The 21,901-nt window shown below is 44.9% G+C and overlaps 2 protein-coding genes across 2 annotated transcripts in view; one reads left to right on the forward strand and one right to left on the reverse strand.

Annotated features, from left to right (window-relative positions):
• Nucleotides 1-21,901, reverse strand: part of ITGB2 (integrin subunit beta 2) — a 588,196-nt gene that overhangs the window by 224,221 nt on the left and 342,074 nt on the right. The gene's annotated exons all lie outside the window — the stretch shown is intronic.
• Nucleotides 9,144-17,200, forward strand: LOC138488668 (zinc finger MYM-type protein 1-like). Its single transcript, XM_069615851.1, has 2 exons — nucleotides 9,144-9,277; nucleotides 14,505-17,200. The coding sequence occupies exon 2, from the start codon at nucleotides 14,506-14,508 to the stop codon at nucleotides 15,520-15,522; it is 1,017 nt and encodes a 338-aa protein (XP_069471952.1). The 5' UTR covers nucleotides 9,144-9,277; nucleotide 14,505; the 3' UTR covers nucleotides 15,523-17,200.

The raw sequence follows: 21,901 nt of genomic DNA on the forward strand, positions 1-21,901 counted from the left end.
GAGAGAAGTTAAGTGTAGAAGATAGTTTATTGTACAGATGGAGAAAGAGTGGTAGTTCCCACAACTTTGAGGGCAAAGTTTGTACTTAGGGTTCATGCCGGGCATATAGGAGTGACAAGAACAAAGATGTTGTTAAGAAGAGATTATTGGTGACCAGGGTTTGACTGTGATGTTGAGCAGTGGCTTGGGGATTGTATTGAGTGCAAAAGGGCATGTGCAGGTAAGGGTGTTGTGGCTCTTTTGCAATCTTTGGTTACAGCATAGGTACCACGGGCATGTTACACAAGGTAACCATAGATGTGTTGGGGCCAGTGGATGTTGCAGGAAATCATGGTAAGTTCATCATGGTAGCGGTGGATGTGTTGTCAAGATGGGTGGAGTTGAAGGTGGTGAGAGAAGTAAAAGCCGCCATGGCAATAGAGTTTTTGGATGAGATTTTTTAAAGGGAAGGCTTTCCAGGAAGCTTCTCATCAGACAATGAGAGTCGATTTGTGGGAAAGGTGTTTGGGGACTATTTGAGGAAGTGTGGCATTGCGCACTAAAGGACAGCTCATTATCACCCGGAGAGTAATGGAGCGGTTGAGAGAGTGCACAGGAGTATAATAGATGCAATAAGGATGGCTGGTGTATGTGGGGGAAACAAGGGAGAGGCTGTGAGAGAGTGTTTATATGCTTTCGGATGTCTCCACATTCAGCCATGGGTGTGAATCCATTTAAGATGATGAGAGGTAGGAATGGTAACAGTTGGATTATGCCACCATGGCTGGGGAGGGAGCGAGAAAGTCCGATTGTGTGATGGAGGGCACAGGAGAGGTGTGGATCACTGAAAGGAGGAGTGGCTGTGGAGAGCGGACAGGAGTAAGGGACGGAAGGTCACTGACGTTTGCGTGACTGGGCAAGGATTAAAAATGGATTGTTTCAACAAAAGGGTGATCCCTTGTATAGTAAACCTGTGCAGATTGAAAGGGTAATGAAAGGGTAATGGAGGGGGCTATGCGGATCAAGGGTGTGCAGGTCTGGAATTTGGGGAGTGTGGCAAAAGTGGGAAGAGGGTGATGTGTGTGAGGAAGGAGGGGCAACGTGTTGCATCGTTAGATGGGTGCTGAGAGTGGTGGATGGAATGTATGGGATGAAATGTGGAGTGTGAGGTTGTGTGGAAGTGGGCTTCAGAGAAATCAGTTGGACTAGTGGTTGCTGACTGCTGGATGCGGAGGGCTGCTCATACAGTATCTTTAATGGCAATAAAGGTATTTAATTCATATACTGTCTCAGAGTACCTTTACATCAATTGACGAACGGAACTTGTGTGCAGGCAGAAGGCTGGTGCAAGTAATCCACAGCCAGCCTCTTCATACATGTGGAAGGGAAGTTGTCAGGTACAAATCACAAATTGGGCAAACATGGAGGGGATGTGATACGCCTATTAAGAGGCTTAGAATCCAAATGTATTTGCCTATTAGGCTGTACATCTGAGGGTCTCAACTCAGAACACAAGTTGCATGTTTTTTTGGGATAGAACCATTTTGTCACTCAACAATTACCACACCTGCCCTACTTGTTGTTTGTCATTTCGGTAGGACATGTGTACCATTTAACCAATGTCAAATGGGGATTAGGTAATTTGAGGTGTCATGTTTCTGTTGATACTTTTAATCTTTGCCTACCAGATGGTAGAACTAGTATTCATTATTTTCAGGTCACCATTTTTATTAAACAGCACAGTTGAAGCTCCCCAAATGCAGGGTAAACATGCTAGGGCAACAGTGCCCCACAATGTTTACTTATTTATTGACAAGCTTCCAACAGGGCTACCAGCATTTATTCAATATACTGCACCTAATTGGATCACATTACACCACACCATAGCACGAAGATAAGTTTCGCTTTCACCGTATGAACGGTCTAGCTGCCGGAGCACAGCAGGCGTAATGACTGAGTGACGTGAACATGCACGCGAACACAGTATAAACACTGCAACAGCATGGTGCCTGTGTGTTATTGAACGCGGATGCCGCCGCAGTTGATTCCTGACCGGACATCTGCCCCTTACCTTCAGAAGCTAATTTATGTTATATTTTTTCAATCTGTTGTAACTATAACACCATTATGACAGGTTACGACTACCAAGCACACGTTGACTGTAAAGCAACACATCCTGGTGGGGTGGGGAGGGTGGCCATTATGTATAAAGCCAAATACAAAGTTGTGTGCAGTGTACCTAAGCATTCTCTCAAGATGGAATGCCTTTTGGCCTGGATTTCTTCCTCCCCCACTTCAACGCTCTCTGTGTTGGTGGTGTGTCAGCCTCTGGGGGTTTAGCAGTCTGTTTTGTCTGGAATTTCTGGCTTTAGTGCTGGAACTTCAGTCGCTTTATCCCAACTTGCTGATAGTTGGTGATTTTAATTTGCCTGCGAATTTGGCCACTGATGGGCAGGCAGCCAAATCTTTGGACCTGATGTCTGATTTGGGGCTTTCTCAACTGGTTTCGGAGTCGACTCACCAACGGGGTAATACTCTGGATTTCATTTTTGCCCCTAGACTGCCTACTACCATTTCTACTCCTTGTCCAGTAGTAAGGTCAGATCACTTACTGGTGCCCTTGTCTATTTTACAAGAGGTGCCCATTTGAGTCCCTCCTAAACCAGCTATTCTTAAACGCAGCTGCTATAAAGTATCTAACCAGGAGTTAGTGGCCTCACTTAAATCGCGGTGTGGTCACAATGGCCGGTGTTCTCTGGATACTTTGGAGGCCTCTTTTATGGCAGCTGCTAATCTGAAATTGTGTAAACAGAAAAATCATCCTTCCGAGCCCTGGTTCTTGGACAAACTTAGAGCTAGCAAATTATGTTGTAGGCAAGCTGAGAGAAAGTAGCATGTGAGTTACTTCTTGGAAACTAAATCTGTTTTCAGTCAGTCTCTTTCAGCGTATCACAAAGCAATTATTGATGCAAAAAAGGTTTTCTTTAGCCATAAGGGGGAGGCCGCGGTTGATAAACAGAAGGCGTTATTTGAGTTGGTCCAGTCATTATCTACTCCCTCTAAGACGGGGCCTCAGGTACCGCCGTCAGAGGAGTTCTGTGAACGGCTGTCTTCTTTTTTCTGTACTACAATTGTGACCATTCGTGACAACATCGCTGCTGAGGATAGCCACCTGGACATTGTTGTGATGTCTGAGGTGTCTCTTCCCCCCAATTTCTGATTCAGATATTGTTGAGGCGATCTCTCATCTTAAATCAGCCTCCCCGGAAGATGCACTACCTCTCCTCTTCTGTTTTGGACCACGAATTTCTGGCCACCATCACTTGGCCCTTTCCCTCTGCCGTGACCGTCTGTGAGAAATCTGGGGGTAAAAACTATCTCCTCACTTTCAATGGACGAACAGGTAGGTTCTGTTTGTAAAATCAGCCACATCAAGCTCAGTACTTTGCGGAAAGTTCTTCTGTTTTTTCCAGCAAATTGTCAAGCCCTGGTGGTGTTTTAAGTGCGATTGACTATTGTAACTCACTCTATCTGGCACAGCTCTGCTTTCTAATTAACTGGCTCCAACTTCTTCAGAATGCCGCAGCCAGAGCCATCCTTCATCCCCGTTCGGTGCTCATATGTCTCTTCTATCGAGACAGCTTCATCGGTTGTCGGTGGAGAAACGTATTCTCTTCAAGTCCATGTGTATCATCCATCGTGCATTTTATGGATCAGGGGCAGAGTACTTGCAGGTTAAGTTTCCACACTACGTTCCTGCCCGTTTTCTCAGCTTTCAGGCTGCTCTCCAAGTGCTGGTGCCTCGTGTTAGACTGTCTCGTATGGGCGGTCGCGCATTTTCGGTGGCTGGCGCTAAAGCTTGGAACACTCTGGGCCTCATTATGAGTCAGCCGGTCCGGAAACAACGGTGGCAGTAAATCCGCCGCCACCGTTGTTTCCGGACAGGCTGATTCCGAGTCCTGCAGGCGGAAGGTGTCACTCCCGCCAGGTCTGACCTGGAGGAAGTAACACCACCCGACTGCAAGCGGTCATGGAAACACCGGCTCTGTCATAGACGGAACCGGTGTTTCCATGGTCTCCATCCCCATGGAGTCCTATGGGAATGGGGATTTACAGAATTCCGCCGCTGGAATTACCAGGTCACCGGGGTTGTAATGCCCCGGTGATTCCGGCAATCACGGAGGCGGAATGGTATTACCGGTCTGGCAGCAGCCTGCCGGATTTTCCGGCACGGCCTTTGCCGGACTCGTAATGAGGCCCCCTGTCTTTCTCTGTCTGCGCAACAGTTGACCATCTTGGATTTCGGCGGTCACTGAAAATCTTTTTGTTCTAAATTCTTTTAATAGGAAACTCTGCTTCTAGCACCAAAGTGCCTTCAAGTGTATTTGTGCTTAATAAATACATGCAACATAACATAACAAGTGAGCCCATCTTTTGTCCACAGTTAGTCTAATATTAACTTTACATGTGTATATGCACCTGTAATAACAGATCAGGTGACCAGAATGGCTTTCATGGCACACTCCTATTTATTTCAGGAGTCCAATTCGTATTTTAATGAGCATCTGCCAACACGTGAATATGCTTGTGAAGGGACACTTCCCAGCTAACAATAGTGCATACCATTACCAGGTAAACGCATGTTAATATCATTAACCTACGCCTAATAAGGCCCACGCTGACACCAAGATAATACTGGTAACAATGATCTCAACAGCATTCCAAGCTCATTCCAGGGTGCGGAATACCGGAAGCGTTTACACCAAGGGGGAAGCCAATTATAAATGTAAGGATCCAGACCTTTCTTGATGCCGCCATTACCAAGATTAGGCCACTAATAATAACATATACAAATGTATTGCCCTTGTATTACAGATCAGCCCAAACTTATACCAGGGCGAGTTTCTAAGTGTTTTGGTTATATAATCCACACTGCCACTTATATGCACTAGATCTCCATTAGCATTAACTCACCTACATGATACTCGCTTATGAATACACATTACAATTTTGCAGGAGGATACCCCAACCAAAACACAAAAATGCTATTTTCATTAAAATGTATAGGGGGTGCCAACTCCTGCCCCTCAACTGAGTATAGATAACATGATAGGTAGATCAAATGGTTCTATTATTGCAGAAATCAGGATTATAGTGCCTTTATTTAAGGTAAAAAGTGCACATGGCACTGCACATATTTGGGTTAGGATGACCCAGGAAATGAAGGGTGCTTTAAATATCACACACATACTATGAGTCTATAAAGATTTATTATGAATAGGGGATACAATTGTGAGATGCTTAAATAAATAAATAATAGCTCCCTGAAGAATTAATACAGTATCAGACAAAAATATATTTCCAAAATGGATAACTCAAGTAAAATGGTGTCCAGTTCTAAGCCAGGTGTGAAAAACTATTACTCATATCAAGAGTTTTCAGACAAGCAACAGAGGCTGATACATTAGAGATAGTCTTTGGTAGCATCTTGCAGTGAGATAATTGGGTTTGTTCGATTAAAAATGGAACTTGGCAGGAAAGGCAGACAAGATTAATGATGAAGCCAGATAAAGCAAGGGAAACTTTGATACATGTATCTATGTTCTTAATGAAGCAGGGCACAATGTGTGTCATGCAGACCATTTTAAGAGATCATCTGGGTTATTTGGCACCATATAATAGAGCATATCTATTTCTCTGCAGTATAAGGCACTACCTAACTTGGCAGGACCTCGAACAATCAGATAAAGTGTAGACACTGATGTGATGAAGGTGTCATAGTCATGTCGAGCCAAATCTAAAATAATCTTATCAGTGTTGTGCATCACAGAAAATTGTGGAATCCAGATATGCTAATGTGGGCTTGCTGTACACCAGATAAGTCATCCATTGATACTGAAGGGATGTTTTTTTTTCTCTAAGATGACCTATCAGAAGCATAATCTGACCAAGGTAGCCATTTGCATAAGGATGTTGCATCATCCAAATAGCCTATATAAGGATGGTTGAAGGCAACATGTTTTTGAGTGTGTCCAGAGCATGTCTTGTAAACTACAGCTAATAAAGACTGCCAAGAACATTCGAGGCACCTGATTTTCTCTCATCTCTCTCTCTCTCTCTCTGAGGAATTTTCATGGATGCCTGGTATTTGATGGAGGATGGGAACAAGGGCCCTCAGTTAAAAAACAATACCCTTACATGTACCAGTATTTGGGTGTTTCCCACATGCACCAGAATTGTTAATCAGTATGTTACATGACAACTAGCACAGTGACCACCACAGTTTAATCACAAGAAACACAATAATCGTTTGATGTTTTATTACAATCATGGTAACAACTACACTAACTTAAATTTCTGTTATTCCATGATCAATTGTAAACCTACCTGCATACCCATCCTATCTCTGGTATATTTATTCATTGATCGATTCAACTGTTTGTTTATGCATTTTGACATGCTATCAAAATCATTGTTTTTTGTTTCTTAGTTTATTTACCTATTATATATTCTTTGTAGTGTCCCTTGCATTCATTGGCAGCCTTAATAATAGACGATGGGCCTCATTATGAGTGTTGCAGTAAAGCAACAACGGCGCCGGTAGTGTTACCGGCGCCGTTGTTACCTCGCTGCAACATTCCGAGTTCTGCTTGCGGTGCTGCTCTGTAGGCCTGGTCAGACCAGACGTGCAGAGCGCCACCCGCGAGCAGAACAGGAGGGTATCAATGGTCTCGTTATTAATGGGACCGTTGTTACCATCCTCCCCATTCCCATTGAGCCCTGTGGGGGCTCAAATGAGAATGGGGACGTACCAGGTCCGGGTCCCGCGAATAGGAATTATCGGGCCCGCAAATGTCAGAATGGCCCGGTAATTCCCATTTTTCGGGACCCGGACCCGAGTTTGGGAGTAGCCATGCCAGTAAAAACGGCGTGGCTACCTCCAAACTCGTAATGAAGCCCGATGTGTCGAAACACGTGAATGGCTGCAAACACTGCAATGTCAGGTGGATTTTTCTTGAAACTCAAGACATTGAATACAACTCCTTTGCTAATCGCATGTCACTAGTACCTATGTGTTGCATTGTCTCTTGTGGTTAAGGGTATAACCCACGTACTAGGTGCACAGCTGGCTTTTAGACTGACCCATTGTTTTTGGTTAACCGCACTGGGATTCCAGTTTACTGCAATTTTTAGTTCTGTAAACATAATTAAGCTTTGATATCTGAGGTAAGCAGTAATGGCACAGAGACCTTCCGCTTGGGCCTGTAACCCGGGCCTGTGATCAATAAATCCAGGAAAGCCTGTACCTTCAGCCATTGTTGCTCTCAGTGCCCCGGGAAAGGTGAATGCAGGCAATAACTGAAGACCCTACTGTTGAGGGAGTTTCTCTCATAGTGCTAGGGACCTTAAAGGGCCTAAACATGTGCAGGCATTGTGGCTACCTTAGGAGACTCCATGGCATATCGTTGCCCAAGAAAACCTCATATTTACCTTTTTACAGTTCTCTGCTGCTTCATAGCTAGGTTCTTGCTGTATCAATACTATACATACATATTTAGCTGTTAGCTGACGTCCAATTACGCCTCCAATGGTAGGCCACCTAGCAAATCAAAGTCGGCGTCTGCCATGTTGCTTTCACTTTTTTGTCTTATCCCTGGAGAAAACAGTCTGCTGTGCCTATGGTCTCAAGTGCAAGACTATCGATTGGGGAGCAAATGCTTTCCAGTGGTCTTAGCAGGTAAGACCCGTGATACTTCCTGCTTTTAAAGACTTTTGAGTTGATATTCCTGGTACCGCGTACACCACAGTGGGCAGCCCGGGCGACACAAGCAACTAGGGCTGCTCTAAAGGTTTTCTTGAGCTTCCACAGTCTTCATAATCAGGAGGACTTATCACTGGAAAGGCTCTGACTCCAAAGACTCTGATTGGTTAGACACACCTTCCCGGGTAACAAATCATCTTTCTTCTAATTGCCTGTTAGTCTTATAGATTTTCTATAACAATATATTTAGCATTCAAGAAATGATGGCAGACATATGTTGGACACAGCTATGCATGAAACACCCCAATTATACAGGGTTTATCGAAAGAGATTACTTTTAGGGTGTGAAAGAGGACTGACAACTCAGGTAGGGAATTGAACTTCTTTACTAGGTTCCAGGTGACAAGGTGAATACAGCAGGTAAGTCAATAGGTAAGTTAAGTAGGAAGGTACAAGAAGTCATGCACCGGCATCCACTCTCACAGGCTGTGCCTCACTACAACGGACATTCATGGCACTTACAGGGGCATTCACACCACAACATTCCACAGTATTCCATCAAGCAAGCATTCATGCAGTACCGAGTCAAGGGAGACACAAGACATAACAATTACCCTACTGGAAATGTACAGATAAACCTTCTAAAATGCCATAACAGACAGTAGAGGAGGCAGCTTTTGGTGCAAGGGGGGCTAATAGGGAGCCAGCTGGAGGCTGGGGGGTGCATTGGGCACTGGGGGGAGCGGGGCGGCTGCCCCATCTGCCCCACACGCGCCCCCCCCATCCTCCTAGGCTCTGCCACTCATAACAGATAGCAGCAGTCTGAAGTCTTGGAATAAATGAGAAAGAACGTGACAGGGTCCTCAAGTTTATCCTTTAATAATTACCCACAGGAGCAGGCAGTGCTGGCTCTGATGGGACAGGAAGCCTGACCTATCAGTGTGATCAGAAGCATGCAAGGGCGGAGAAGGAGGCTCCATAAAAGCCATAATTGCCCCCGGCCATGGGCGTAGGACATGGGGGGGATAAATCCCCCCCCCACAATTTTAAGTGGGGGGGATACAATGGCCTTTATCCCCCCAGTTTCCCACCGAGTTTGTGTGTCCAGTGTGTGCACAAATGCGTGCAAACTTCAGACTCTGTCTGAAGTTTGCACGCAGCGCAGGCCGTGGATTCCATTCCCATGGGCCTGGCTGGCACTGCAGATGATGATTCACACAACAACACTGTGGGGGGAGGGGGAGGAGAACAACGCAGGTCCACGAGTAGGAGTTGTTGACAACTCTTGTTCGTGCGTTCCCGTTCCCCTCCTCCCCCATCCCCAGGGAATATGGCACGTGCCAGGCCAGGCTGGACTGCGCAGTACACTACTGCGCACCTTGCCAGCCTCCCTCATCTTCAGAAGCCAAGGCAGCAGGCAGCAACGTGTGCTGTTGGCTTCCCGAGGCTCTGTGAAGAACGTGACTACAGTGTGAGACTGTGTGCTTCCAGCCTCTGCAAGATTGCCCGTGACCCACACGAAGGCCCTTCATGCAGGTAAAAACGGAAACATTAATTTAAAGAGTTAACTCATAACTTTAAAAAGTCACGGGTAATGGTCCCTCTGTGTGCCTCTGGAGCAGTAGCGTCTACAGGGCACGAGGTAAACTTATTTCGCCAGCAGCAGAGTTGTGTCTAAATATTCATGCTTTCATACAGGTATTGCACCCAGCCCGGGCCCTATTTGGTTTTAAAGGATGGTGATCAAAAATATGTCGTACAAATAAAAGTATCATTTATGAAAGATGCCATGACGTTTTTAGTAGCTTTTAAAAACCTGCGCATGAAACTTAATAATTAAATTAGAAATGGCCCTCTGAAAGACCAATAAAAATACAATTCATAGTATTTGTTTTACTCGTAGCAGGGGCGCATTATACATAGTGGCTGCTGAATTGAAGTGTCCAACTTTTTGAATTGCATTTGCAGCATGGAAAGGCCGGATGCATTGCCCGGTTTTCGCGTCGCAGTGCTGGGCTTGTGTGTGACAGTACCCATCAATCGCGCAGGGAAACACCCTCTCAGTCTTGCTACTACATTTGTTGCTTGAATGTGACCTTTTACAGAAATCTAAGACACACTTAAGGCGATAGACAGGACCTATAGAAAAAAAGCCCATCTGCATGGCAACCTAATGAGTTCAGTGGTGGAGAATCTCGATATGGCATCAACTGACCCCACTGCGCAGGCCATGTTTCAGAAGGTTAAATATCCTGTGAAAGGCCTGCTTGAAGCGAGAGCGTCATTTTGCCATGTAGTGGCTATTAGTTAAGTTGAAGATTGCACTGAGAATGCTCATCTGAGATCATTAACAGATCTTCTCTTAGAAACGCTTAGAGAACAGCATACATATTGTTACTGCTGTAGGAGGAATAATAGAAGAGGGCACACTTTTGGCATATACATTTTTTCCCTTCATTTGCTGCATGCCACCTCTGGCCTTGTGCACTCTCAGACAAATAAGTGGCTATGACAGGATCAGAAATTAAAATGGCAGAAAAAGTGAAGCAAGGCATCTTCAATATTATTGTGATGCACCCACTTTTGCTATGACTCTTACAGCCGTAACGTGCTGATGTACAGAGTTTTTGTCTAAACTACTCTCCCTTCAAATAAATATGAAAATAACATCTACTTGATTGGTAGGTGCAGTGAATAACCACTTTAAAATGTAATGCATGCACAGAAAGAAAAACTTTCTCAGAATGTTCTACTTTTTTTAAGTTAATTTCTGTTTTCCTACCAACAGTCTTGTTTGGTAACATCGCGTTTGCTGCCATGTGTGGTTTATGATGTAGCCACCCTCAGTATGCATGCTTGTGTTTAACTACTGTTTACGCAGCCTCAGTATGCATGCTTGTGTTTAACTACTGTTTACGCAGCCGCTGCTGTTTCTTTTTAGCTTGTTGATTTAAGACGCGTTACTAGTGTCTTTGTTAGCTCACTGGCATATTCCGTACAATGCCGATGCTGTTTTCCCCTTTCTCATGGAGAGGATATCATTCTGTGGCACTCTTGCTCCTCACTCACAGACTATGTGCCTCCTATCCACTTTCATCACTTCTACAAATGCTACACTGCTTACTGTATATCCATCTCGTCGGTGGTTTAGGCATGCTATTCACTGTTATGACGGGATATTTGTAATTTCCTCGAAGCCCATTTGCTAGATTTTTTTTACCACATTTTACTGCAAAAAATATGGGGGAAGATCTCCCCCCGAAACTCCTCCACATACCCCTACACCACAACTACCTTTCTAAATGCCTAAACACAACCCCCCCATCAAGTTTTGTGGTAAAACATTTTTGGCAAATGGGTGTTGATGAAATGGGCATGCAAGGAAATGGGGCAGTTCCTTATAACGGAGGATGCCCCACTGATCAAAACTACTAGCCGCACAGTGAGGTTACCGCTGATCAAAATTACTAGCCACACACTGAAGTTGCTATTGATCAAAACTACTAGCCGCACACTGAGGTTACCACTGATCGAAACTACTAGCCGCACAGTGAAGTTACCACTGATCAGAACTACTAGCTGCACAGTGAGGTTACCACCGATCAAAACTACTACCGCACAGTTAGGTACCACAGATCAAAACTACTAGCCGCACAGTGAAGTTACCACTAATCAAAACTACAAGCTGCACAGTGAAGTAACTCATCTAACATGCCCACTTTGGCCAAAAACTGACCCACACTAAAATGTTGGGCCTGCACTATGGAAATCCAGGTGCTGCCTGAAACCCTGGTGAGTTGAGTCGGGAAAAATGCAATTTTGGCCTGTGTGAGAACAGTTTTAGAGCTTTTGGGAGACAACAGTGATTCTGGCCACTGCCCCGACTGCCTGACAAACAACTTCTTTCCCTGTCCAAGATGGGCCCTATCCTTGACGGGCAAAATACCCAGCACTCCACTGAGCTCACCCCCTAGCGCTTCCCACGTTATACACCTAGAACCTACCCCCTAATCCACTACCCCTTCTCTCTCTCTGCACTTGCACATTCTGAATGCTCACAAGGCCTAGCAGGTCTGCCTCTATTTTATAGTGTTATATTTATTTTTCCCACGTTCCCTTCCTGTTGCCCTGTGGGTGCTTTGAAACACAATTTACTTGTTGTATAAGCGCCTAACAAGCAAACAATAAATAAATAAATAATCCATGAGCATACTAGATTCATCTCCCACCTGCCAACCAGCATGAAGACAAAATGGGATTAAGTGGATTAAGTGGAGTGTCCTCCCGACTGCCCCCTTTCTCTCATCTGCCAATTCACATATTCTTTTTTTTTGCACATGGGATGCTAAGTATCTCTTTGAGAGAGAGAATGAGAAAGAGAGAGAGAGAGAGAGAGAGAGAAAGAAAGGGATAGAGCAAGAGAAAGGAAAAGCGTGGATGAGAAAGAAAGTCAGAGAGAAAGGAGTGAGAGGCAGAGAGATGGAGAGGAGAGAGAAAGAGCGTGCATGCGAGAGAGAGCGAGGGATTGACAGATGAAATTGTGAGCTAGAGATATGGTACCTATCTGCAAATGGCAGATAGGAGGGTAGGGTTGCAGGTTGTTTTGCCTTGTAAGGCCCACTCCCACCTTTCCCTGACTAACCGTCTCTCCTCTAATGTCTCCTAACACCTTACACTACACACACAAACCCCACACAGACGGCCACAACAGGCCTAGCCATGAGCACATCAACACTAACCGAGCCATGACTACACTCTCCTCTCTAGTCCTGTCACACTCTCCCACACCAGCGGCTAATCAGACCCAAAGCCCTATAGTGTATCTGATCTTGTGCTCATCCTTAAGGATTACTTACTCCCAAGTCTCTCTGCCAACCCCATAGAAAGCAGATTGGCAGACAGGAATCAGGTACTTCTGACCTGCACCCATCAACAACACAGGTTTCGCATACAAATGCCTCTCCCACTGTTCCACTGAGCATTATGAATGTAGGTGTGAGGCGAGCAAAGCAACATTCCAGGTCCAGATTCCCAAAACGTCACCAGGCAGATATACTGGGATCTGATTCTGACTGCAGATATTAGCGCTGGGAAGATCCCCAAGGGCCGATGAGGCTGGGCGTTACTCTACCAATCCAGGGTGATTCTGAAGTATGCCTCTGAAAGAGTGTGGCAGCACCTGCCAGGTCAGACAAGGGAGGTTATACTGGGAGGCCTGGCCATCAGTAAAAAAGCGCACTACAGAACAGCCAACAAACGCAGGAAGTAGTGTTGTGTTCAGATAGTGTGTAACGGGAAGGTAGACCAAGCTGGTACTCAATTTCCATGTGTGATCGGTTTGGTGAGTCAATGTAATTTGTTATTCAGTTATATACTACAGCAGTTGCCTCTGTAGTATATAACTGAATACTGTACTTCCACGTGTCCGAAGTGTGGAATATGTTTTCTGTGGCCTGGTTCTCCAGTCTGCAGATTAGTGGAACATAGAATAGGAGGAGAGGATGTATGGAGAGGGAAGAGATTTTTGATAAGCTTGAGAGATGTGCAGTGTTAGGCAAGTGTCCGGTGTTGGAAAGCTAGCAATGTGCATGTTCCAAAACTTTATAAATAAATATGTTGTTCTGTGCGGATCTAACATTGTGCTTCATATGTCCTTGGTTCAAAAAAGAACTTTGAAGACCTGAAGCAGTGAAGCGCATGTGTCATGGGAACTGTTTGTGCTTGCTTTATTCAAACCTTCAAACCTTACCATCAAACTTTGCACTCAAGTGCCTGTCAGTGTTTTTTGAAAGCATCTGCAAACCCGCTACTCGTGTAATAAAAATTATGTACCCAGGTCTACCTTCAGCCAATCGATTTATAAGCACTATGCATGTCCTTCACAGACGTTCTGTTAAAAACACGCGTTGGCAAAGCCAACAATTTCAGCTTGTTTATCATTATCAGGCATTCACCTAGCAGTGCTATTATATGTCCATAATGCCCAGGTACTCTCACCACCTTGCAGCTGCTAGAATCCAGTTAAGACCACTATGACAGTGCCTGGCAAATGCCTTTCCCAGACCTACACAAAAGCCAAAACTGTTGGCATTGGCAATGCCCAATTAAGAATGCCTTTCATCTGTGTGCCCTGCTGCCCTTCCCACCCAGCATGGTAATAGGATGAAATGGGTTGGGGATGCATGTTGCCCGGGCACCTTGCTTTGTTCGAGAAACTATGTTTATAGATGTAAGTAATTTATTTTTCTAGTGATGTAATTCCCCATGATTTCATTTCCTGTGGTCACCCTACACACATTACATTGGTCCCACTCCCACACTTGAATTGCAGAACTTACCTCCACAAGTCCTTGGAATGGCCCTGCGTGGAGAGCGAGACACAGAATATATTTCTGGCAAGCCACTCACACATATAACACACACACACATACTATAGGTTTATGGCCCTAAAAGAAATTGATCAACCCCTCAGTGTTTATTGGCGAGTGGATGTTTTTATTGCATTTCTATATCAACTTTCACTGTGGCATTCAGTGTGCCTTTTTACTCCCACTCCCTCACCCAACTACCCTGGGCATCAACATATCTGTGAGAAAGTCACAGGAGTAGGCATCTTGTATAGGTACACTGTACTGTACACAACAAATACTTTTTTATAAATGGTAACATTGCATTGCCAATTCCATGTCTGGCTGAATTGCTATAGCTGTATAGTGTCCCTTTTTTCTCTTTCCGAATGTAGTCTTCTTTTTTTCTTTTTCAGAATGGACATTCGTAAATTCTTTGTTCCAAAACAGTTCAGTGAAGCAGAGAACATGCCTGTTTTGCAGTCCCTTGACCAACAGGTAGGATCAGAAGTTGAATGTACTGATGAGGTTCCAATTGAATGCATTGCAATGACTTCACATGACGGTTTCCCAGCCACGCCCACAAATGAATATGGCGAAAGGATCTATGGAGCAGAACATATCCTTGGGGCAACAACTGGCAATGCGGAAGATGACCAGGACAACTGTGAAATCTTTGTTGAACCAAAATCAACCAGCCTTTCAGATAGCGATGACGAGGGAGCTCTTCTAAGTGCAATAGTTCCAAATCACCCATCTGTGAAATGTATACCAGTTCAAACCATTGTAGTGCAGTACCAAAATCAGAAGAAGCGCGTATTGCATTTTCAGGAAAGCTGGTTCAAAGATTTTCCATGGTTGCACTACAGTACCAAACTGGAAGGAGTTATTTGCTTCCCATGTGCAAAGTCTGCTGCATTGAAACTGGTTGATCTCTCGAAGAACGCTGAGCAAGCGTTTGTTACTATTGGTTTCAACAATTGGAAAAAGGCTCTAGAAAAGTTCAACAAGCATCAAAATAATTCTGCTCATGCATACTCTGTAAAGCAATTGGCACACCATAAAGCAAGTAAACCAATTGATTCACAACTTTGGCAACAAGTAAAAAAGCAACAACAAGATTCTTGGTTTTGTCTTAACAAGATAATTCACACGATTGCTCTTCTGGCCAAACAAGGTCTTGCCCTGCGTGGGCATGATGACAAAGATGGGAATTTTAGGCAAGTTCTCGAGGCACGAGCAGATGATGTGCCTTGTCTGAAACAATGGATCACATCAAGCAGAGCTGAATACTTGAGTCCAGACATCCAAAATGAAGTTCTGCAGTTATTGTCTCATGCAATTTTGCATATACTCCGTAATAGTATTGGAGACAATCCCTTTGCTGTTATAGTTGATGGAACACAAGATATATCTGGTCAAGAACAAGAATAGAATGTTTTTGTATCCGATATGTTAAACCAAGATCTTTGGCCACATGAAGATTTTATTGGACTTTACCAAGCAGAGGATACCAGCGGAGCATCAATTGCTAACATTGTAAAGGATGTTTTATGTCGTCAGGGTCTGTCTTTGGCAATGTTTAGAGCACAAACTTATGATGGTGCAGCAAATATGGCAGGGAAGTACCATGGTGCACAAGCAATAATACGGCAACAACAACCACTTGCATTGTATGTCCATTGTGGAGCTCACTGTACAAACTTAGTCATTCAGGCTGCAGCACAACAGTGTTCCATAATGGAAGATGCAATACTGTATGTTCAAGAGCTTGGTAATCTGTTTGGGCAATCTATGACATGCCGCACAAAATTTGCAGATATTGTCCAGCAATCAACTGAAGGTCCAGCCAAGGTTGCCAAAATCAAGCCATTGTGTCCCACGCGCTGGACGGTTCGGGTAAAAGCTGTACAAAAAGTAATGGATAATTATGAGGCTATTCTGGAAACATTAGAAGAAATGGCAGCTTCCAAGAATAGTGGTGATGTGCCCGCTCGTGCCCGTGGTCTATTAAAACAATTTCAAGAGGGAATAACTTTTTTAGGCCTGCAGATTGTTGTCCAAGTCATGCAGCTCCTTGAGTGCTTGAATATTGCCATGCAAGGAAACCAACAAACAGTATCCGGATTACTTGCATCTGTGAATCACACACACAGTGCCATCCTAAAACTTCGCAACAAACAATCGTTTGACAGTCTACTAATGTACAATAACAATATGGTGACAAAATATGAACTGAAGGAGATAGAACTGCCCAGACGACGCCACATTCCAAAACGTATTGATGAAGGATTAGCTGAAAATGTTCATCCAAGAACCATAAAGGACTACTACAGACCACAGTATTTTGAACTTTTAGATACCGTTTCTGTTCAACTTAAGCAGCGTTTTGACCAGGAAGGCATCCAAATGTATGAACACATTGAACAGCTGCTTCTAACGGGCAGAAGCGCAGAAAATATTGTTAAGTATCCAGAAATTGAATATCCCCTCTTCTCGGCACAATTAACAACATTATCAAGCGTCCATAAATATTCTTCCATCTCTGAATTGGTAGAGATCTTTCGACGGATGCCTTGCACAGAAAGAGCTTTCTTTGCACAGGTTGAGAAGCTACTGCGGATCCTCCTAACTGTTCCAGTGTCTTCCTGTGAGGCTGAGAGGAGCTTTAGTGCTTTACGACGACTGAAAACCTGGCTGCGCACAACAATGACTCAGAAAAGACTCAATCATGTTTGTGTGTGCAATATACACAAAGATATAATGGATCTGGTGGACATACAAACAATTGCAAAACAATTTATCATGTGTACCGAACGGCGAAAAAAAATATTTGGTTTTTTGGACAAATGCTCATGATCATCACTTACTACAAAATAATTGACAGATCATTTTACTCTGTGGTTTGTGTCTGCAGCAAAGCCCCTGTTAAGAGGGTTGTACAGTTTGTGAGATTTGTGGACAAGCCAGGAATGGTGGGTGGACACCCAATCTTTTTGGGACGAGCTATGCGCAGGCCATGAAAGCCTTTTGACCTGGGAAGTGGTAAGATTTTTACATGAGCTCAACCTTCTGAAGTGAGATGACAAATAAAAGAATTTTGTACTCTTGACTGAACTGCTTTTCTTTTTCTTAATTTTCTTCTGTTTTCTTTTTCTTTTCTCTTGTTTTATACAGTGATGATATATGTGATTTAATACGTACTGCTATTTTAATTTTGCAAAAAGTCAAGTTCTTTGACTAAAAAACAATAAATAAATAAAGAAAGAAAAGTCCCAAAGTGTCCCCTGTCCCCCCCAGATTTTATGGGTCTCCTACGCCCCTGCCCCCGGCTGTGGAGTTTACCGTAATTAGCACCCGAGCGTGAGTGCAGTCAACAGGGCTGGACTGTCCCACCGGGACACCGGGACATCCCCCGGTAGGCCTCTGTGGATAGGGCCTCTTTGACGTGGAAGGATATGGATATGTGCGTCGCGTGAATCCACCTGGGTGGTTTGCATGAATTGGCTGCCTGCCGTCTGCCACCACCCACAGCACGCTGACGCTGGCGCTGCCTGCGCATTTTTTTCTTTCCAGGGCTGGGCTGTGCGCCTGCACACCTGCGCATGAGGGCCGCCTGGGATGGCACCAGGGAACCGAAACCGCACGTGCCCTGCCTGCCCCTGCACACACATTGCGTCACAGCACACAGGTCAGGTGCAGGGCAGGCTGCTGCAGCCGGGCCGACAGTGCGGGCAAAGAAGTGTTTGGTGTCCGGTGCCACTGCCAGTGCAGCGGCGGCGAGTCCTTCTTCGCAATGGCGTGATTTCGGTAAGCAGGTCCCAAGATGTTATGTCCCCTTCTTCCTGCACCATGCATGCCCTGGTGCCGGTCCGGCCAATTGCATTCTGGGCTTTGCCCTCTCCCGGCGTCTTAGCACAGCAGGCTATACTGCCTGTCTTAGCCCTGCTGCCAAAGTCGTATTTAGTTGCTGTTCCTTGTAAATTACATGATAAAGTGCCAGTTACCGACTCATGGCGCCCACCATTGTGGACTGCCTTACGTTTCGGGAAACCTGGACTCCCTCTTACCCATTTCCCCATATCTTATAAATTTGACTACAGCCCGCTGGCATCCCAGGATACTGCTCCAGTGGCAAGTGCAACCCTGTTACACACTTCACCACCCTTACAAATGAAGGGCTCCATTTGAGCGCCAAGCACACTGTTTGTACCAGCTTTCTTGTAGAACATACCGACACACAGTTCCGGCTTCTCACAGGGCTCCGATAAATCCCCACCAGAAACCCCATTCCCAAGCCCATGCTTAGCAGCCGTGCCTCCCCTTCTTACGCTTTGACATCCCTCTACTGTCTGTACTCCGTTAATCTACTGTAGCTCTTTCATAGTTGGTCGCCGAGTGATTTGCCTCCTGTTCTCATACATTTTATGTTTCACTGCAGCACCTGACAGGAATTGCGCACCTGTACTTCTGAGTGGGTAGTTCAACGAGAGGCCCATAAATTGATCCATGTGGCTATGATTGGTGCAGGGGAATATTGGACATTCCTTTATTATGGCAAGGGTAGGCTTGATGCAATGCGACGTTCCATCATTCACTCAACTGTTTGCTGCAGTGAGATTCTCTGGTGTTTAATCTAATTACTTCTGTCTATAGCGCTTTGACCAAAATGTAAGCACTTCTAATTTGCATGCTTTGCAGAAGACATTGCTTTGTTGCTGGTGTTTTTGGCTATAATTATGCCTATATGCGAGCTGGATCTTCTTCCCGTGTTTTAGAGCAATTTATACCAAGGACTTGCCATCGCGTTTGGTTTGTTTTTTGTGCACTGAGAGGCTCAGACGCCACTGTGAGGTTCCTGGTGTGACTATTTGGCTGGGTTTGGTGCATGGAGGGACAGAGATACTGACATCAGGTGACTGGCTTTGGGGCAGTGATTGGCTCATGTTGCCAGTCGCATATGATATACTCCCCGCAGTGATTGGCTTTTTTATTTATCCCCCAACGACCTTAGCAAGCGGGCTACCCTATTATGGACGTTGACTGGAGGGCCTGAGTTCCTTCCCTGAACCTCATCCTATCATTGGCTTGTTTTAACCTGAAGATAGCTCAGTGGGTTGAGAGCTTGCTGCTGTGATCTATGTGCGATCTGCAGGCCGCAGGTTCAAATCCCGGCAAGGCCAACTCCGCCTTTCATCTGAGGTCCATAAATGAGTACCAACTTCAGTTTCTATGATGATTGTGTGTAAATATGTTCTTTGGCGAAAGCGCCATATAAATAACAAATCATTATCCTTTTTAGGATTTGCATTGTAACCTCGACGTCCCTAGAACTGGGAATGTTATGTTGCAATAACATAGGCTGGTGCTTCTGCTTAGTAGAAAACCTCAGCATGACTAAGCAACAGTATTTATTCTTTTTAGTGAATTGAGCTGAGTGTGTGATGTGGTCTCATGACAGAGCATATCCATATGACTCGAGGAAGCACGCATCACAGCCTTCAGCTGGGCCCTTGTTTGTGGCATGTCATGGCATGATAGCACACGCAGAACATGGCCTGGGTCCTTGTAACGAGTGTCCCAATCAAGTATGCAGCCTGTGTTAAATGACACGCATATTCCTTCACTCAGACATGGAGTAACATGTCAGTGCATGCACATGGTACACACTGCATGTTCTGTAGCAATGCACTGTTTGGGGAGCTCCGATGCATGCAAAGTTTTTGTTGAGCGCATACTCGTGCTATGCTCTGTATAATTTGGACATGTACAGTTCAATGTATGAGTATATGGCTCACACAGTGGGGGTCCTCCAGTCGTGTCCAATGTGTACCATTCGAATATACACTGCCGTGCGCAAAGCCATGTCTGTGTAGTATTGAATGCAAGACTTGTCTGTATTCAGTGAACGCAAGTGGTCAAAGAGTGTACTAATGAGACATGGGGGTGTGTGCCATTCAGACATCTGTGCTGTTTTTGCTGCATGCATTAATCACACAGGAGACTTCCCAGCCATCCTGGACATTCATCAAAACTGCGTGCATGACACATAAGGCAACCATTGCCTGTAAACATGTCTACTCGTGCCTCAGGTGTAATGCTAGACCATTGCACGATTCGAGATTAGACCAGGAGACAGGCCTTCTATTGCTGTGCCCGCCCCCGGCCTACTGGAACACCATACTGAGGGCTTCAATGCGCCTGCATTTCAACACAGGACTCAAGATCCTGCTCTTCAGAGAATAGCTGGAGACTGCTTAGGACCTGCTACTCCTGGGTATATGCCAACCAGTGGCGGCTGGTGAGTTTGAAACCTGGTGGGGCGTAAATTTCCCCGGGGCAATTTGTGAGCATGCGCGCGCAGTGCGCAAGCCTTCACCACTCAAGGGGTGGAATTATTTGAAACATTGCCTCCAAAATGTGCAATTTACTGTCCAAAAAACCCACTGAAATATGACAAAAAGCATTAGGTTTAATATACTAATGGTGGTAAATTATTCTTATGTGTGCAAGTGTGATGGTGTATTTTACAGAAGCTTGTATTGAGAATAGCTGGTACTATGGTGTACAGAGACTGGTCTGAGAAAGGGCAACATAGGCTCAGAGTAGTATTAAAATGGTTTCAGACGTGAATTAGGGAGTTAACTGCTTGTAACATTGAAGCTGCACCAGAAAAGTCTCATTACAATGGGTAAAGAACTTAGATGTCCCCATACCACTGAGTTTTCCTGTCCCCAAAGTCCCTGAAGTTACCTTCCCTACATTTGAAGGATTAGCCCCTCCACCCCACCAAAATGTGTTGCCTTATTTATAAAACAAAAACAGAACAGAACAACTTAAATGTTATGGTTATTTACCAATCCATTGACTGCCTATGGCCATGGTAATCCCTATGGCCATTCCCACCCAGTTGCTGTCCATCCCGCCCAAAACACCTCCTCATGGGAACTCTTGCAGCTCACTTTAATCAAGCCTCAACATAATAGTAATAATAATACATTTCTTATATAGCGCTACACACCCATAGGTCTCAGAGCGCTGAAATAACAGAAGACATTATTATTCCACAGAGTGGTACTCCATTATCGACCTCAGAAGGATGAAAGGCTAATGATTCAATGAATGACCATGCCAGGAATCACTCCCTCCATTATGTGTTTTGCCCTATGTAAATTCCACCCCTTACGCTCTAGAGATTCCTTCCCTACCTCCTTTATCATTCTCGCTGCAGGTTCTGAGGTGGGGAGGCTGGATGATCACACATGTATCACAATGGGACATGGGGAAGGTACCCTCTCAGTTCCCCTGTCTCACTCTGCTAGCCCCTTATGAGTGAATCTGTCACAGCATGTAGCTCAAAATGCAGGTGAGCTTACGATATAAACGTACTGACAAAAAATGCCCATGTTTACTCCACATAGGCACAAGAGGTATACAGAAAAAGATGGATAGATAGAAAGATAGATACACAGAGATGGCTACGAGCTCCACACACTTTACTATGGGCATGAGCAATGTAAAACGGGACACGCTGTTGCAGCCGGCCCATGAATAGGAATCCTATTTATGGGCTGGCCCGGTTGCGACAATAGAAGGTTGTCTCCACAGCGCCCCTGCGCTGCTACAGATTCAGAAGAACTTTAACATCTTCTGAATCTGTTTAACACACTGAGTCACTGGTGGGGGTCCTGGTGGGAGGGGGGGTGGCGCCCTGCCGCCCTATGATAGCAGCCGCCACTGATGCCAACCATCTAGTCCATTGAAGAACTACTTTGCGAGATCATGAACTTATTTAAAAAATGATTTTTTTAAA

Source organism: Ambystoma mexicanum, chromosome 9, assembly GCF_040938575.1.
Source record: "Ambystoma mexicanum isolate Mex_15411 chromosome 9, UKY_AmexF1_1, whole genome shotgun sequence".
NCBI lineage: Eukaryota > Metazoa > Chordata > Amphibia > Caudata > Ambystomatidae > Ambystoma > Ambystoma mexicanum.